This window comes from Neolamprologus brichardi, chromosome 6 (genome assembly GCF_056152115.1).
Source record: "Neolamprologus brichardi isolate AB-2024 chromosome 6, ASM5615211v1, whole genome shotgun sequence".
NCBI lineage: Eukaryota > Metazoa > Chordata > Actinopteri > Cichliformes > Cichlidae > Neolamprologus > Neolamprologus brichardi.
Window position 1 is genome coordinate 26,365,379 of NC_142109.1, and position 19,958 is coordinate 26,385,336.

At 42.2% G+C, this 19,958-nt stretch overlaps 1 protein-coding gene across 2 annotated transcripts in view; it reads right to left on the reverse strand.

Moving 5' to 3' along the window:
* adcy9a (adenylate cyclase 9a) overlaps positions 1-16,051 on the reverse strand; it is a 44,276-nt gene extending 28,225 nt beyond the window's left edge. Inside the window, exon 1 of one of the 2 annotated variants that reach the window (XM_087841923.1) lies at positions 12,001-16,051. In XM_087841923.1, the coding sequence (XP_087698049.1) occupies positions 12,001-13,840 (1,840 nt within the window). In that variant the 5' untranslated portion in view covers positions 13,841-16,051. The remainder of the gene's footprint in view (positions 1-12,000) is intronic. The other variant, XM_087841925.1, reaches the window with a different exon arrangement.
* Between the last annotated feature and the right edge of the window lie 3,907 nt (positions 16,052-19,958).

The window sequence follows — 19,958 nt, forward strand, 5'->3', positions numbered from 1 at the left end:
TGTATAGCGCTTTTCTAGTCCTTAAGGACCCCAAAGCGCTTTACACTACATTCAGTCATTCACCCATTCACACACGGGCAATGGCAAGCTACATTGTAGCCACAGCTGCCCTGGGGCGCACTGACAGAGGCGAGGCTGCCGGACACAGGCGCCACCGGGCCCTCTGACCACCACCAGTAGGCAAACATGGGGTTAGTATCTTGCCCAAGGATATTTGGCATGCAGCCAGGAGGCAGCCTGGGATCAAACCACCGACCTTCTGATTAGTGGCGGACCTGCTCTGCCACCTGAGCTACAGCCACCCAATATGGTACTTTCTATATAGTTGACAACACACACCACACTTGTAAAATTCATAGTTTCTAAGTTATAATGATTTTTAATCCATTTTCTGCCAATAAATCATTAGGTTTACCCTAAAGGCCTTGGTGGATATAAGCAGAATTTGAAGGGGTTGTTAACATGACTCCACTCTATATTCATAAAAAGTTTCATCAGATTTTAATAAAAGCTTTTCGAGATCTCTTGTTTACAGACAGAAAGACATGCATGCAAAAACAGAACCTCCTTTGTGAAGGTAACCAGAAAGTGAAACTCTGAGAATCTTCTTTGTGGGCGTGTCTGGCACCGTTATACGTGACATGAACGTGTTTTTAAATGGCAGGAGAAACCTGAGCAAAGCTGTAAACAAGGATGACATGTGAACTCCATACAGAAAGGCCATGGCTGGGTTAGAAGCTAGGCCCGTCTTTCTATGAACCACTGGCCATTTTGGGTACAACAAACAAGTGTTTTAAGAAAATACTCAGTAACTCACAACTTATGTAACTTATGTGTATGTATGCACTTCTCGCGTCTCCATAATTGGATATGCTAATTCTCAAGGTCTCACACCTGCAATCACGTCTTCTATGTGACCAAAGGGCATGTTGGGAAACAAAGGAAATTATTGACTGAACTTGGCAGGTTAGCGAAAAGTCGCCACACCCCGCAAATCAGATGTGTTGAACAGATAACCCCCATTTGGAAATCCTCTACAGATTGCCATTTTTTACTTAACTGTAACTACTAATGCGAGTTTTCCTTTCTTTTACTCAGTGAAATTATTCTGACTGCGGATACTGTGTTGTGGAGTGCTTGCACCGTGTCTCTATAATTATGCTTGCAGGTCATTTTGACCCACGTGCCATCAGAAACATACAAAACCCAGGCACAAAAAAATCTGTTTTTGTTGTTAAAAATTACTTTATTTTCACTAATTACAACATTGAAAACATTGAGTAACAGTGACTCATCCCAGTGGCTTTATAGTGCGGCAATGTCAGACTCAAGCTTATAGATGCTTTTGTTTGTAGCCTAACCTTAAACAACTCATTTGCAATTTTTAACTGAGTTAGTGGCTCTGCATCCAGGGGTGTTCGCTATTTTGGTTTTTTAAACGAATGAATGATGTGTCTGTGACAACATCTCATAATATGTGATCATTCAAATGACTCATTGCATACATAGGGAACACTATGTATGTAGCATACAGTGTAAAGTAAAACACAGCGGTGCTAATATGTCAAATCCAAAACTTCTTTGAATTCATTCAATTAAAACAGAAAACTGTAAAAGCCAGAATGTAATGCCTCCCTGTCTTTTTCCATTGCAGCCGTGATATTTAAAAAGAACATTTTACACACTTAAAAAAGAAAAAAAAAATACACATCTACACAAAACCTTGCCTGCAGTACAATGTGGCAGTCAAACATTTGAGCAAAGTGTTTGTCTTCCATTCTTTGCTCATGCCTTGACATATCTGGGATGTGACTGCCCAAATCTTATTCTGCCTGTTCCCCTCACAGGCTATAAACTCTTTTTCTCCAAGCACTTTGGCTTTTATAAACCAGTGCAACGGAAGCTCATGGATTTTTTAACAGGCTAGGGGCTGCGCTCCATATCTATTATTCAGAACAGCCGTTTAACTCAGCACCACTCCAGCAAACCATAGCCAGCACACACACACAGACACACACACACACTCACAGGGCAGTAGAGGCAAACCACGATGCTGCCAAACTGACACGCGCAGCTGCTACGAATGTGGAATTTTAAACAGCTGTCAGATTACACAAACAGACATAAAGAGCAGAGTAACTAGCAGGTAAATTAGACATATTATTGTGTCGTGTGCAAACCCTAAATGAAAGTCCGCAGATGTCCATGGCCCGACCTTGAACCAAGCGCCAACGTGCACATGTTCAATTTTTGCGATTCTACCAGTCATAAAATTTCTTTGAGCTGGTCAATTAGTAACAGCGAGGCAGGAATGTCAGGTAGGCCTTTGCCCCCAGAAAGTGAATTATTATGGCAATCTACCATTTAATGGTGAAAGGGATGATCATGACAAGGCAAAAACTTTTAGGGTCTGATGGCACGAACTGCATCTTACCACATAACCATGATATCAATGGGTTAAACCCGGTCACAGACCATAATAAATGTTATCATCTACTCTCCGAGCCCTCCACATTTCTTGTGGGTCTCTGAACAAATTCATCGGAATTTCGTCCCCAAACACCCGGACTGATAAAGAGCGGGATTTTTATTGTGTTTTCACGTGATTTTTGTGTTTACACAAGCCAGCTTTATCAATCTCTACCTAATGTTGACATTTTTAGTCTCCACTTTAAGCTGTGCTAGCTATTTCACTATATGTTACCCTTTGTACTTCACACAAAGGGTGGCACCTTTGCATGAAGTAAAAAACCAAACAAAACAATCAACAAGTCATATTCTAGCACCGTCACATGGCTTCATGTGATCATGCTGAAGACTTCTGAATATGCGCTAAACGCAGGCAAACATACACCAAATGTAAAGACAGCGCAACGTGTGCCAACGCTGTTAGGTGGAAACACACAAATACATGATGGACTCACGATGGACAGAGTTATGCAGGTGACTCCCGAGTAAGGTGTAGGTCGTAGAAAAGACTAGTTATAGATTAAATGTAGTTGTCTGTGTCTGTGTGTTTAGTCTTCTTGAGGACCAGTTTGATTTTTAAAACACAGAGTGGAGGCAGTTTTGGCTACTTTCAAACATCTCGCTGTTGGGTTATAATGGTTCAAGTCAGAATTAGATTTATTTACTTCTAATACAGGTTGACTTCATAATTTAATTTAATTACATGTACATGTACAAATGCATGTTTGTGTTTGCTATACATCTGCAATCAGACTAGGACAGGGCCGGGCACGCTTATCAACACTGAACACACACACATGCACGTTTGAGTCATGTCATTCTTGGGCAATGACAAACTTCTAGTGAAATAAGCCGGTTGTTTGAATAACAGCAAGGTGATTAGACAGCTGCATGGGTGAGGGAAAACTAACTGTTACTACAGATCTATTTAAAGAAACAGATGCAGAGGATAACAGAGCGTTATTACAGGTCATTCAGACGTTAGAAGGAAGGGAAAGTGTGTTTCTGTTAGAATCGAGACAAAGAAGACCATCTGTAGAAAGGTCCTGCTCCTATTATATTCTGCTGGTTCATTAGCTCCTGACAGTCAGAGTTACATTATGATTTACTATCAGATCTACAATATTATTTCTCTCTCTGGGACACACAGAGCATTAATGGTAATGGAATTAGGATGTACTTAATATAATACTGCAGGAGACCATTTTGCAAGTCATTTCTGAGCAATTTGTGCATGTACAAGACTGGAGAGCAGAGCAGCGTCACGCTGGTAATGCTTTTCGGCTTTGAACGTCTTTACATTATGCTAAACTTCATCAGGTGTCAACTGAAAATCATTTTAAATTTAAAAAAGTAGTCATGTGAACTAAAACACGCACACACAGCTTTATCAGGACAAACTGATTTGCTACGCCTACAAAAATCTCACTCGTTCAGCTTAGTTTCACTTGGATCATATTTTTCCCCATCCATGCCTGCAGTGTTGCTTCCATACTATATTTCAAGGATGTAAATATTTGACTCCAGGTGTGAAAAATGAAGCCGATGGAGAAGATCAAATTCTTTTTAAAGGCCACCACAGGCTGCAAAAAGAACCCTGACTACACGGAAGTCTATGAGAAAATTGCTTTATTATTTCAGTAAACGTCTTTAAAATGAATTTGAGAAGTTTAGAGTCTTCCTCAGTACAGTATGATCTCATTTTGCAGTTTATGATTCTAGTTACAGTAAAACAGGAGGGCTTCACTACTTTGTGACTGACTGTTGCTACCATATGAATCGAAGATATTTTCTTTAGGTTCTCAGTCAGATACACATCTCACAGTCATGTCCAGTTTCATGCATCCATCCATTCATTTTCTTCTGCTTATACAATTAAAGTTGGCAGCGGGCTTGAGCTTACCCCAGCTACCATGGGGCAAGAGGCAGGGTACACCCTGGACCGGTCGACAGCCTGTTGCATGGCCAATACAAAGAGACAGACAACCATTCATACTCGCATTCACACTTACAGCCAATTTAAAGTCACCGATTAACCTGACCCACTCACGGCATGGCTTTAGACTTTGGGAACAAGGTGTACTACCTGGAGAGAAGTCACGCAGCCACTGAGAGAACATCCAAACTGCACACAGAAAGGCCCCGGCCTGACGGTGGATTCGAACCACCAAAGTGCGGCCCAACGTGACGTCCAACCTCAAAATAGTCATGTTTTGAGGTTGGACGTCATGTTGGGCCGCACTTTGGTGGTTCGAACCGACCTCCTGCATGAGAGCCAATCAGCAAACAAAAGAGTTGATGAAATAGTTGGAAAATTATTTTTTTAAGCAGTTTAGAACACGTGTCAGAAATTCATGTAAACTTCCTAAAATGAAAACATAACAAATAATCTGTAAAGTTTTTCAAAGGAAAAAAAACATATAATAAGTGAAATGTTTGATATTTCCTATTAAAAAGAGGGATTTTGGAGCCTGTGTCTGAAAAAACAAGAGCTCTACATACAGAAACTACAAGTTTTTCACTGCTTACATCCCCCTGTGGTCAAACACTACACCACACCAAACAAACAGTCCCAAATAACAAGAAGAAGCTACTTTTAGCTGCTTCATGAATGTGGTCGCCACTGCAGGTAACTGATTTGATTTGGCAGACTTTTACGCCACATGTTCTTCCTCACATAACCCCAAAGGGATTTGTGGCTCCTCTCAGGATCAAACAGAGCATCTTTTCTCTTGTTAGGCGAATGTGCAAATCTTATAAGTAATAATATAAGTATCAAAATAGTGCTGCTGCCAAGGATTTCAGTAGATTAACATTTAAAGAAGCTAGAGGAATTAAATCAGAACTGTTTTTATTAGTATGTTACCACCATCAAGTCCCATAAAGCGTTTCATACTGCACTTTATGGGACTTACAGGATTAATGAGTGATAAGCATAAGCCCTGGTCCTCTTTAATTGCCTGCAATGTCTGTCACACCTAGAGTAAGAACATCAAGTGGTAAAAGTGGTTATAAAAGCCCAATCATATGCCCATATGTTTATTAAAATATATATAGACCTAGTTTTTCCTTTGTTTTTAGCTCTAACGTTACTGTACTTTTGTACTTATCACTTTTATCATACGCAGTGGATACCGAAAGACACAGAGCCGCTTGGAAGACCACCTAGAGAAGTGATTTCAAGTGACCTTTGAACCTTACAGTGAACGCATTCCTCCAAACAAGCAGATCAGATTCGAGGTGATGCACGTGACAATACCATGAGAGAGCCTTGCAAAAGCAGATGAAATGAGACAAAAAAAGATTTTCTAAGAGAAAGAGATGAACAAACACACAGAGTTTACCGTCAGAAAAAACGTGTTTTAAATGTTTAAAGCCACCCCGGCAACCTGAGTTCACCTGTGAGTGATAAACTGATGTGTACAGTAAAAGCACCTCTGTGTACATAAGACACAAAGACTTTGATCAGCCATTTCTTATCTTTACTGTAAAACACACACAGGCGGAAGCGCAAGCCCACGTTTTGTTTGGCTAGCTAGCGCGGTGGTGTAGCTCCCAAGGAAGGGTGAAGATCTGAAGAGCAGAGCAAATTATAACGTGGCAGCGAGCGCACTGCTGTGTGTTTCTGTCTCTGTGTTACTGATCATCTCCTCCTGACAGGTTTTGTTAAAAATAAAAAAAAATCAGGATTGACAGCTGAGAAACTGCAGCTACAGAGCGAAAGCATGAAATACTCTTTGGCCTGTGCAGCTGTCGTGGTTCTTTTGTGCAAAGACTCAATGATCCTTTTATCATACTGTCAATTTATAAAGCAGTTTTTAATGGTTAATTATCTACCACACCAGACATTTCATCAATACATGTGCGTGCCTGATAAATGTTCAGTGGTATTTAAGATGTTGTTTAGGGGGGGGGGTTCAGTGTTGGTTGTCGTTGGGGTTTTTTGTTTGTTATTTTACTGATCAGCTAAATCAGCGGTCCCCAACCCCCGGGCCTCGGACCGGTACCGGTCCGTGAGTCGTTTGGTACCGGGCCGCGAGAGTTGAGGCTCAGGTGTGAAATGTATGGTTTTCAGGGTTTTTATCGGTTTTCAGCGTTATTTGTTATCGTTTTTATCGTTAACTCGGTTTTCCTGGGTCTTTTCACGTGTGTTATGAATAAATGTTCTTTTTTTCGGTACCGGTACTAGTTTTATTTTGTTGTATTTATCCGCGACACCTTAAAGGCCAGTCCGTGAAAATATTGTCGGGCATAAACCGGTCCGTGGCGCAAAAAAGGTTGGGGACCGCTGAGCTAAATGATCAGCAAATCCAGAATATACTTCTTTATACTGGCAAAACTCTAACTAATTAAATCACTGTTCAAGTGTTCCAGTAAGGCTTGAAAACACCATGGTTTTAAACTGAAACAGCTCAAATGGAGTTCATATACATTACATGTAATTAATGAGCCAAGGAAAGCTTGTTTTGACATAGTGTGAAAGTCACTGTCTGGGCAGCTTTTTAATGTATTTGCATGAGATTTGGAACTTGGATTTGGAAAAAGATTTTGTCACTTGACCCATGAATACCCCGATCGTGTTGAGACAGATAGGAGGACCGTGCACGGTGGCTTTCACAGTAAATGATTTTGCAAGCGTGTAAGATCTGAGATTAATAGAAATGCTGAAAATGAGCCAGTCACCTTTACTTCCAGAAAACAGTGGTTGACGCCAAATATAGAGAAAAGAATACAAACGGCCAGCCCCGTGACACACTGGGGCTGGCCTGGTACGGCTAAGGATCTGCTGTTTGCAACTGCATATTTAGGTGACATGTTTGATTTAGCAAAGACTAATCAGCCTGAGGGCATGGACTTTCCACTGAAACTCTATGCAAGAGTAGGATGGACCAGTTTGTAAATATGTGTGCGAGTGTGTGTGGGAAAAAGCCAAATGCATGCAGCTTGCATGTATACACGTGCAAGCACACAAATATGTGTACACACGGGCACCACGTTTAGACGCATATCGAAACTGAAAAGGCGCTACGCCATGATACCATGAGAACAGTTCAAGGCCGATACCTCGAGTCTAGCAGACGTATAACAGGCTGCTATATTGTACTGTAAAGTAAAAACATTGCGCATTAGCGCAAGAGATAAAGCAGGGATATAGAAACTGGCTAAACACGAATACGCGACAGAAATGTGCTTCCCTCACCACCTGCAGTGAAATCTGAGCGTGTTTGTGTGCTTGAAGCTAAAAGAGATATGGCAGGCCTGGATTAGAGAGGACGGAGGCGACACGAGCATTTGAGCAGAGCAATCAGTGACACAAGCAGGATTTAAATACGAGGCGAAGCAGGAAAATTGAGAATGCAAAAATCATCTCGCTGGAAATAAACTGCGTGTAAAATCTGACAGCACGAACAATAACATCAAAAGGGTCAAGCAGAAAAAAACCACACACGCACAGGAAAGAAATACAGCAACACACACAGGCCTAATGGGCTTTAATAAAAAGTTGCTGTAGATTTGGAGCTTTTCAGTTGTGGGTGTGAATAGATATGCATCAAATGAGCAAAGGTAAATGGAAGTTGTCATGTACCACTGAGCTGGAGGGAGGATTTGGACCCAAAATGCAGGATGCAGGACGTGAAAGCGCTTTAACTTTATTACTGGTAACTTAAGAAGCGCTGCTATAACTACCACATAGTTAAAAAAAAATAATTATGACTTCTTCTTCTTCTTTCAAGTAAGGCAAGTTGTAAAGAAAACAGATTCCTCACGGTGCACTGAGATGTGATTTGCAGCAGCGTCATCCATTGCACAAACTGCATTTCTGATACAGGCTGTGTATTTGTAAAGGAGAGAATGGCAAGTGGTGTTTCAGTGAGAGAGAATGAATGGAAGCATGACACCGGAGCCGGCTCATTCAGCCTAGCGAAGGATCTATAGCAAAGCTGTGACTAAAGACAGACAGCAGACAGCACTAAAGCACTGTTACACAACAGGACCACATGTACAGGCCTGGGTGACAGGTGGGAGACTGAGGCAATGAATGTGTTACACAGTGAGGATGAGGCAAAGCAGAGAGAGAGATGTGGTACATGAAAGGGAAGAAGACCCCGACATGGGGTGAAGAGGAGGGGGAAACGCAGCTTACAGACAGAGAACACCGAAGAAACGCACAGAATTAATCACTCGCGCTAACAGCGACGGTGTCAGACAAGGAGAACGGACACCGTGAATCATAAAATCTCAGTTTCGCAACTGTCTGAGATTAAAGGTACCGGGGATTAATAACTACTCTGTAACCTATTTTCAAACCCAATAACTGACTAGGGTTGTGTGTGTGAAATTGAGGCGTATGGATAACAAAGGGAACGTTGAGAAATGGGATAGCTCAGTTAGCATTTCACAGTAAGTCAATAAGCAGTATATCAGAAAAAGCTAGCTTGGAGACAGTGACAGGATGACGATGAGAGAGGCCATAACCACACAATAAATTGAGAAAAATGTCCAAATGGGAACATTTGGCTACAGCAGTTGCAACAGTTTACCTTCAGAGTCAAAGATGTCTTAAAGAGCACAATATTCTGGCAGCTTTACAAATCTCTGGTTTAAGGTGAGAAAACTAACACTGGGAAAAGCTACAAAAGTTGGTTAGCTTGCCGATTCTTACCTTTCTCATTACCTGCCTTTTTCTCCAATCTAATATTCACACAATATTTCTCAGTAAAAGTTTCTACATTGAGATTCTCTGAAACACAAACACGTCGATGTGCACCGCTGCACGGAACAAAATGCATAAAAAGAAGCTGGTGGGTAATTTACAAATAGTATCACTGCTCTGCAATCACACATGCACTGCAGCTCTGAACATGCAGATGAGAACAGAAATGTCAAATGTTGCCTGATTAGCTGGTCTTCATCTTGCCAGCTCTCAAGTCTAAGTGATTTAAAAGTGCAGAAGATGTGCAAAGGTGTGAATTTTGTTGCATTTGCTGCTAGCGTGTGGGCGTTTCCTGCACGCTTTATCCAGGCAGCTCCCTTCCCTCTCTCCCTAAACCACATGGATTGTTTGCATTAATGTTAATTACTGCTTAAGACGCAGTAATGACTGCGTCTTAAGCAGACTACTTCCCGCTCTGTGCTACTCATGAGAAAGGATAACTGTGGAAATGATCCTGAACCGGATGCACCGGAAAACCGTGAAAATTGCTGTAATCTGAGTAGTTCCAAATGCATTTCACCTGGCACTGTCGTCAGCACAGTATGCATCACAGCTGAGCAGATGATTCATTAAGCTGTTTGTAAAATACATAGCTGGGAAGTTAATTAATGCATTTCCCTTTTTAAAATTACATATTGATTAAGTACAAATGCAATTTCTGTCAGTTTATCCATATCAGCACAATCTCTAAAAATCCAGTCTGGATCTTTTTTGCTCTTTTAAAAAACAAAAAAAAACAAACAAAAAAACCCATCTCTTTCTCTTTGCAACAGAAGCAAACTGTTATTCTCATCTCCCTCCCTGAAGGAAGGAAATGGTTTATGTTTCAGAAGGAAACTAGATGTCATTCTCCACTTTTCTCTCCCTCAACAAAAGCTGCTTGTCAATATCTCATGTTGTCACTGTTCGCCAGTCTAGAAATAGAGAGTGATGGCACCATTTAGAGCCAAGTGTGAATACGCTCTGACATAAGGCCTGACAATAGAACAGACAGTCTCTTTTCACAAGCAACCCAAGATTAGACGGCCCACGAGGAATTCCCTGCTGGATAGATTAGTTCCACTGATGCCGCTTTCGGCAGACTATTGAGACACACTCTGTGTGTCTGTAGGAAAAGATATGTCCGGTGGTTATGTGTCATATTATCGCAATTTATCATTTTTTAATTATCAAAAATTATGAAAGAAGTCTGTCATGTTTTGTCTTAAGAGTCCTAACTTAATCAAACCACCACCAGCAGAGAAAAGGCTCGAGCATTGGTATTTGGGAGGCTGTGACAATCACTGTTTATTTTTCACATGATAAATGACTAAGCAATCTATTGCAACTAACCGGACTAAATAAGATATCCTGCTCTTTAATCCTGCTAAGCCCACTCCTAAGAACACACAACTGTATGAATTGCTGCGATTCCTAAACCACCAAATACAAAAAAAATTCCTATACATTTTTTTCCTCAGCAAACTTTATGAATCATTTACTCGTGGACTCCAAACCCTGTAAATGCTGAACAGGTTGCATAAAGCTTCAATTTCGGCCCATACTTTTAACCCTTTCTCTGCTGTCTGTCTAGTCTTTCCAACCTATCACCTCCTTTTCCTACAAATGGTGGTCACACTACGACGAACACCTGCCTAATCCAGAGGAATCCAACAGAATACCTGCCTCAGAACAGTAAAGCCAGCCGGTCCTGCTATTATCAACCACTATCTCCAGCTCCTGCTGCCCGACCGCGACAACAAATCCCAAACACAGTCAGAAATATGCAGCAAACACAGCACTGACTGAGAGCGCTGAGAAAACAAAAGTCACGTATGGAGGTTATTTTCTTTGAGGAGCACAAAACAGATGGTTAGAAACTGGGTTTAAATAAAGAGTGCCTGATTTGCGCAGCCACGTTGACCTTGTTTGACTTCATGGGAACTGCTTGATCAAACGTAAACTTTGTGTATCAGTCACGCTCACAAATCTAAGCCATCTCTGCTGTATATGCCTAAACTTATCCTGTTACCCTTGTGCCACAAGCATCCATTTATGTCAATATTATGCATGTTTCCTGCCTGTAGTGAGGACTTCAAATCCATTTGTTGTTTTGGGAGATTAAAAGGTTCTAATCACAATAACACAAGACTCTGTCTGCAGACTTGTGCTCCCAAATAGCACTTTTATCCCCACAAAACAATTACTGTCATAATTAGGGTATTGATGGAGAGGGTGATATATGTCCTTGAGGAACAACGTGACATTATAAATATGCATTGAATGCTGTATAAGAGTTTAAATGTATTGCAGTGGTTTAGTCAAAGATCCCACGTGCAGAGACAACATATTAACTTACTACTACTTGAATGACATCCAACTGATAGAAACCAAAACTTGTCTCTCTTCCTGGTGCTCTAATCTCTTAGTCTTTAAGGTTGATCTCCCACTTCTGCGGGTAGATTGTTTCAACAGGAATAACTGGTCAGATAACATATTTTAGTGCTGTCTAGACATGCAGTGACCCTACTCATTCGCAATGACCAAGTGCTAAGATTAGTTAGCTCTCAAGCTTCCACCTGTATGAATTTATTGAAATGTGATAGCCCGCTTTTCTTGCTGTTTAGCAGCTAATTAGCTCTTTATGCCAGTCCAGTGTTCAGTGCAAATGTTACAAACTCAAAGAACTTTGAAGATAAACCAACTGGTAATCTTCAATTTGTTAATGTATCTTTTAAAATAATAATCCACGTCTAAGCAGAATTCAAAGGCAGCAACCCTCTCTGTGTGACTGTCATGCAAAGAAAGAACTCACCGAGAGCTGAACGACCACTTACCCTTCAGTTTCTCCATCACGCTCGGCCCGGCTCTCTCTGCCACACGTCCATCTTCTCTCAGGTAACGGTCATCCAGGAATCCCACAGTGGCTCCTGATAGGTGAACCTTTCCTGCCACACCCAGTTGCTCCATCAAGTTAGCCAAATTGACATCATTTGACCATACGTCAAATTTAAAGCGTTTTATTCCAAGAATCCCACACAGGACGGTGCCTGTATGGACTCCAACGCGCATGCTGACCGTCTCACGTGTCTCCTGGCAGAACTGCTCGATGGCCTGGATCATGCCTAAGCCCATCTCTACACAGCAGTAGGCGTGGTCCGGTCTGGGCTCAGGGCAGCCTGCTACGCAGTAATAGCAATCACCCAGAGTGCTGATCTTTTCACAACAGGTTAGCTCACAGAGCCGGTCGAAACGTCCAAAAAGGTCATTGAGAAGGCCCACCAAGGCCGGTGCCGACTTGTTGGCAGACATTTTGGTAAAACCCACAATGTCTGCGAAAAGGATGCTGACAGGGTCCATGCGTTTCATGTTGAAAGGCCTAAATATTATCTGCCCACTAGGGATTGAGGTCTTTTTGCGTTTGTGATTGTTGTGGGGGTTATTCTTGGAGTTTGTGACACTTTGGGATTGTGAAGCTCCACTGCCCCCTCCGCCACTCACTGAAACTGCTGAGGCTGAGCAGGCACCAGAGGAATATCTCTTTCCAGAGTTCTCACCACCGCCCTCATCGTCACCCTGCTTCATCAGCTCGTCTGCGACCGGTCGCGGCATGACTGAGTGGATCATGCGCTCCTTCAAGGCCTTCTCCACCTCTAAGTCCTTGCCATGCATGATAGCCTGGCCCACTTTGAGAAACGTGCTGCGAGAACGCACGTCTGACATAATGAACAAATGGATGCCAATCACATGGGCACACAAATGGAGCAGAGCTTTGGCGGGTCCCAGCCAATGGAGAGTGTCAGAAGTCTTTTGAAGGAACGGCAGCCATCCTAATGCCTCAAATAATATAGAATACAGCAGCCCCAACATCACAGAGGCATACAGGCGGACATGGAGGACACTATATAAAATCAACAGCACCTCCATGCACAAAGAAAAGGTTCCCACAGAGGAAATACAAGGGGATGAACATACTGGTGTGCTGTCCTGTGAGGGATGTGAGGCATTCCCACCACCGGCCCTCTCCAGCCCAGTGTAGCCATCGGTTTGTATCTGTGGAGCTAATGTGATGGCAAAGGTAAACGCTATCAGGAGCAAGGAGGTTTGGTTGTACAGCAACGTGTATGACTTTGTGAAAGTAAACAAAAAAAGGAGCACTAGTAAGACTAAAAAGAAGGCTGTAGGGGTTAGGAAGGTGACGGGGTTGCAGCAGTCACTTCTGACCCCAAAGTACACCCCCCAGACCACAGATGCTACTGCCAGGTAGAACAGCACATAACGAAACTGCCGCTGGGTCTGAGGAAAGCACCTCTCTTGACACGCCTCCTCCAGGATGGGAGAGTCGAACTTGGGGTCCCAGCACTGAGCAGCAGAGCGTTCAAACAGTTGCGGTACCTTCCTGTGAACTCTGGATGTGGAGGTCACAGCCGGTCTGGAGTCTGCCGAGCTGCAGCTGGAGGAGATGCTGCATTTGTGGGTGTTAGGGTTCGTTTTATTCACAGCCCCACGGGCAGCAGCCGCTCCTCCTCCACTGTTGGCAGCCCTCAGGGGCTCATGTTGATGCACACGTGGCGCGCTGTTGGTAATCCGCACTGTCACGGCGCCGTCCCCGCTGGAGTCGCATGCCACCTCCGTGTCACGCATAAGAAGCTGCCGATGATGCTGTAGAGTGGCCATATTGACTGGTGTGACGCGGAGACGAGGTGTCAGATATTAATATTTTATGTTGATCTCCCGATGATTGCTCAGGCAATTAGACGCGGTGCGTGGGCGCCGTGTGTGCACAAGTGGCACGCGGAGAAGGGAGGAGGCGGCGGTGATGGAGTGACAAACAGGCAGACAGAGGGGAAGCGAGAGCAAAGGTGTTTGTTGGAATAATCACACTGCATGAATGGTGAGCACGGGACAGACGTATTTGCTACGCACGCAGCAGCCCGCACACTCACTCACATAAGACGCGCCGTTCCAGTTTCTTGAGCAGTCCATTATCCGACCCCGGGTTTGCGTCAGTACTCACATTACATGTATCCTTCTCCAAAGAGGCTCTGGGTATGAGCCCGGCTTTCTCTCCAGCTGCGGTAAAAACACCGTCATCACTCTTACTGCCTCCTGAATAGAACATCCTTCTCGGAAAGGAGCCTTTAGTGATGCATCTGTTTTTGTGCCTTTATCAAGTCGGCCCTGTCGTTACATGACTGGAAATGACCTCCTCTGAGTGTGCGCAATATTTCGGTACTACTGACATTACAGTTAGATGCCGTTACGGACAAAAACCCTTACGAGTTCCCTCATTCCACAATAGCAATGTTTGTTTGGTAGGGGGGAAAGCATTCAAGGCGAATGTTTATTGTGTGAGCAGATGCTAGATTTAGACTGTCAACAGGCGTCTGGCTACAAAAGTTACTCTGTCCCTTCTTATCTCCACAACATGCGGACAAATGATCCCTTTACACTCCTTCTTTAAAAACAACAACAAAAAACTCTAAAGTCTGTGTTATGAACAAGTAGTGCTGACACAAAAACGCGTGGACACTTTAAATTCCCTCATTGTAAAGGATCAAAAGAAGTAAACTGTTTTCAAAAAAGTAATGTATGAGCTTTATTCTCCCTTTACACAGAATGTATGTTTTTAAGTACTAAATATTTAAATTCTTGTTTGCCTAAAATAAGGGCAAACGTTTAATTCCCTTATTTCCTTTTTAAAGTTTGAGCTCTGTAATGAATGCGGCTTTACCTTCCACTACATCCACTGTCACTGCATGGCTCAGGCTGCTAAGGATTTGCATTTCTTATTCCCATATATTCCCCTTTTATCTTTACAGCGGGCCCTTGCAAATATTCCACACCGAGTTGTTTCGCAGTCCTGTCCAGTCCAAAACCCAGATCATAAGAGGCCTGACAGGCAGGCCTATTCCCACGGATCCAGCCCCGTCCTTTCCTGAACTCCCTCTCCGGATCTCCACCGTTTGTTTCCCCTCTGCCTTCCAAAGAGGGGCTCGGGGAGGGGGTATGCGCTATTCAAAGACGCATGATCAGAACAGAGAAGAGCAGAAAATAGGCTACCATCCGCTGGCCCAAATTAGCGTAGGTTTGCCTCTGCTGGGAGTGTCTGCAACTTGTTGCGCGCAGTTGGCAAAACATACAGCTATGAGGAACACCCTCGGTCGGAACAGGCTGGTCTATAAATAGTGATGATCAAAACTGTTGCAAATAACAACATCGACAGCGTGTAACATCTTAATGCGTTTCTTCTACCTCCTCTGTAGAAAACCAGAAGCGCCAAAAGCAGAAAACGTTCCCGGTTTTAAAAAGTCGCAAAACGTGTGCAAGTCGTCAGCCACAAACCTCCTCCACTTTCCAAAAAGCTCCCAAACTTTTATCCCAGGCCGTATTTCCTGCGTTTGGAGAGGAGACCCAGTTAAGAGTCTCTAGATATTTGGAGCTGAGGCTGGATTTCCTCCCCTCGCATTCCCTTAGAGCAAAGAAGGCGAAAATCCCCAGAGCAATACAGAAAACTCTTGGATCTCCTCGGTGGGATTAAAAAAAAAAAACCCACCCACCAAACAGCGGTGACTTCTAATCTCAAGCAATTCCTTAGGTCTGGATAGTGCTAGTTTTCGCTGGCATGTGTGTGTCCAACAAACACAACACTGTGCGCTCTGGCTGTGGTGCGTCCTCTTCCGTCCGTCGTTGGTGCCACCCTTTCTCTCCCCCCTCCCTGATAAAGCTCTCTGCTGGAGTTGGTGTGGTGGATATAAACACATACAGGTTTGTGGCTGCTTTCGCGGTCTTATCCAGGCGAACGTGGTATCTCCTCTCCTGCAGCTTCCAGGGGTCTTCGCTGTGACTGAAATCCGCGCCCCAGCTGGTGTGCTGGTTGTGACCGAGGAGCCTGTAAAGCAAACCACAGTTTAAAAAACATGGTTTCCGGTCTTGCTTTTCAAGAAACGCAAAGACAGTAAAACATTTTTCACCCCCCTCCAAAAAAAAAACGTCACCTCGCTGCTTTGTAAAGGATAATGACTCCGAAAAAAACACGGGATAGAAACAGGATCACTTAAAAACGCATGAACAGCATTTTGTAAGTTAAAGTTTAAAAAAAGAGAAACGTTTAAAGCTGGGGAGGGGTGGGGGGCAGCACGTTTTCACAATAAAAGCAGCGCACTACTTACACCTAAATAAATATAGTACATTAACAGTATTTTGTCAATGGCAGTGTTTGTGGCGGTTTCAGTTAAAAAACAAAACAAAAAACTGTTTGTTATTCACAAACAGAAATATCATTTATCAAAATAAGAGAAAGGTATGCTGTCGTTGCCTGGTCTAGTTTGCAAGTTAAGCCAGTTTTACTGTTCTTCATTAAAAGGAACCATACAAAAATGTTATAAATGTAATATATATATATAGCTACAGTAATACTTTATTACAAGTACTTGGTTTTTATGCATTTAACTGGAAAATAAGTAACTCAAATAACTAATCAAATAACATAAGTTTTCCAATATTAGTCAGCACTCAGCTTAAGCTAAAAGCTAAAGTATAATTAACCTCATATCAAGTTTACAGGCAGCAATAAACCTTTTAAAAGTGATCTTAATTTACCATAATAATACGACACAATTGCCAAACCAGATTGATCGTTTTAAGCTCGACTCTGTTACCTTCCTCGATCAGTGTTTGTTGATTGGTGGTTTCCATAAATAAGTACGAAGCTTCGCTGCATCTGGTCAGAGGGAATAACTGAATGTTTTCTGGGTGATTATCTTCACGCCTCTTCACGCGCTTAACTGGCGCTTTTAAATTAACAGTTTGTGCTTATAAAGCATTAATTACAGTAACACCCACAGAAGAACAAGATATTAATCGGCGTGGTTCCTTTTTTGTTTTGCTTGAAATATCATTTCCTGACTGTGGATATCCTGCACCACACTCCGTCATATCTGATGTGTCTGTTGACTGGAACTTCAGATGAGTCAAGTTTTCAGGTTAGAAGATCAAATATGGCAGTCTTTCCTATTATTACCATTGATTAAACCGACAGTTAATTACTTCAATGCAGGCCTTAAATAGGGGGGAATGGGTTTGACATGACGGTATGCATATGGGACACTAAAACCCGTATTCAGTATTGGGTTATACTATAAAATACAGCATTTTTTGTTCTGGTTAGACCTTGTACATCCTGTCTGATAGTAGCAGAACGTCTTACTTTGTCTTTGAAACAAATGAACTGCTCTCAGTGCCTAACTTGTGCATCCTGGTCCACATCTATATTTGTAGAGTCCAGCAACCAAACTCTTCAGATTAGTCTGATGTGTAGGAAAATATGAAATCTAGAGCTTTTTCCAGTTGTAAATTACTAATGTTTGCAGTGAAATCAGATCAGATCAGAATCACATTACATTCGTCTTAAGTTAAGAAGTACAGTAATGCTAAATTTGAAACCATGCTGGGCAACTGTGTAACCACAGTAGCAGGGCTTAAATTCACAGCATGCAAATTGACTACAATATGTATGAATTGGGGAATTAAGGACTTTTGCAAAAGTCATTGAAAAGTGGTTCCACAACTTTGACATTTGACACAACAGCAATTATCCATGGCAAACTTGTGGATTAATATCAAATGTATTTTTCTTATGTCTAAGGTGTTTTGACTCTCAAGGATCAGTAACGTGTGCTTTGCTATTGTGCACCACCCTGTGTTCACTGCAGCTGAATCAAATAAGCGTTGAGCCGCCATGAATAAGAATATGATAAACAAGGTAATAAATGTTTATTATGCTTATTTAATGTATTTGTGAATCTTTAAAGAAGCAATAACGTTTTAACTTTGAATTGAAGCAAGTTGCCCTCTGAAGTGTGTGTGTGTGTGTGGCATGTGGGTGGCGTGTGCGTGCTTGTGTTCAAGAGCTTACAAGAGAGGCCTGTTTGAAGAGCTGATAAAGCTACGCTGATAAGTCTGCGCTGACACTGTGCACGGCCCCGTCTGTCAACTCAGCAAACACAGATTATGCTCAAACACAGATGAGGATTTGGAGCACATGCATAGGTGAGTTTGCACTGTACCGTAAACATGGCTGCTTTTGCATATTGACCACCGCAGGGAAATTAAGCTCTTCTAAAGCTCAGTGTGAGCAGCAGGCCTGGAAGGGTGAAAACACATTTTTGTTGTTGTGACTTTTCACAGCAAGGTGCTAAAACTGCGGTGACAATCAGCATGCCCGACTGATGTAAACGTTTACCTTTAAATATATCCCACTTTTGAAAAGCCTACAATAAAGACATTCTTAGCCTCGCTATTGTCATATGGCAAAGTCAGTCCATTAATCTGCGTCACCCACAACACTGCTCGACTCAAAATATCTCAGCAACTGCTGGATAGATTATCCTGATATTTTTTAAGGAAATGTGTGGTGCTGTTGCAGTGAAGTGCACACGCAGTGACCCCCTGATTTTTCACTTCATCATCATCAAACTGTGGTCTGTCTGTGCTCCACTTTCCTGTCTTTTTTCCCCCTTACCCCGAAAGAGCAGATGCCTGTCCCTCTCTGACTACAGTTCCACTCAAGTCAACTTCAAGTTCACTTTATTTGTCATTCCAGTTATATTAAAACACACTGGGATAAATTTGTGTTTCTCCCAGTCTGAGTGCAAAATTGCAAAACTGAAAACCACTCCAAACAAGACAGACTTCTACAATAAAGAGACAGTACAAGGTCATACAGTGCAACCAATGCCGGAGGTCTTCCTGTTAAAATGGACATTTTGCTCCCCACTGTTGCCAAGTATTTGCTCATATACGATTGCCTGATTGTTGGAGTTCCTCTAATATTCTATGATCTATGAACTGGCACTATACAGATAAAAATGAAGTTTAATTGATAGATAACCATAATTTGTGTGATTCTTTGGGTTAGTATCAAATATTCCATATGCCTTACCATTTAGAGTGAATAAGCCAAATTAAACTAACATATTAAACATGATAAGCATGCTTTCTTTGCATTAGTATGGTAGCAATTTCATGTTGGAACAATCACACTCAGGCGCCTAGCAAGAAAAATTATTTATTTGATCTAATTCAGACAAATTGTGGTAAAAATACACTGAATTACAAGTAAACATGTACAGTGACTTATTACCCAGTGTCCAAACAGTCTGGAATAAAAGAAAGGCGAAAAAATAAGTGAATGAACGACAAGCAACTTGAAATGTTGCTTGTATGCCACCATATACACTAAAGATGAGTTTGTTTGGAGTGTGTTGTCGAGTCACTTGTAGTAGTGTCTAAGTGGTCTAGAGCATTGATTATTCAGCTCAGATTCAAGGTTTCATTATGTGCTTTTGAAGCAGCGAGACACTGTTGCTTGAATTGCTTGAATTGCCTCTTTGTTTAATTTCATTCATCGCTGAACAGATCTGCGATGTGGGCGGTGATTTAGAAAAGCCGCGCTAATTGTGTAGGCCACCATATGCCGTATTTACAGAGTGTGATCTTTTATTATTGACTGTCTACATTGTCTGACTTTTGTCCTACAACTATGAACGCATCTCATGTTGCTTGCCTGCACACTTCTGCGCTGACTGTGTAGCATTGTCTGGCACACGATTGTAGTGGGATCCATCTAAATCACTTCACATAGATATATAATTATACTCACGCACACACAAACTTTTGATTGATGAAAAATGCACTGCTTTAAAGAAATTTGAGCCTATATAAAACGATAAGCTGCTGACAAACCACGAGCAAGCATAAAAATTGTGTCTATACCAAGTTTGTGCTGCTGTTA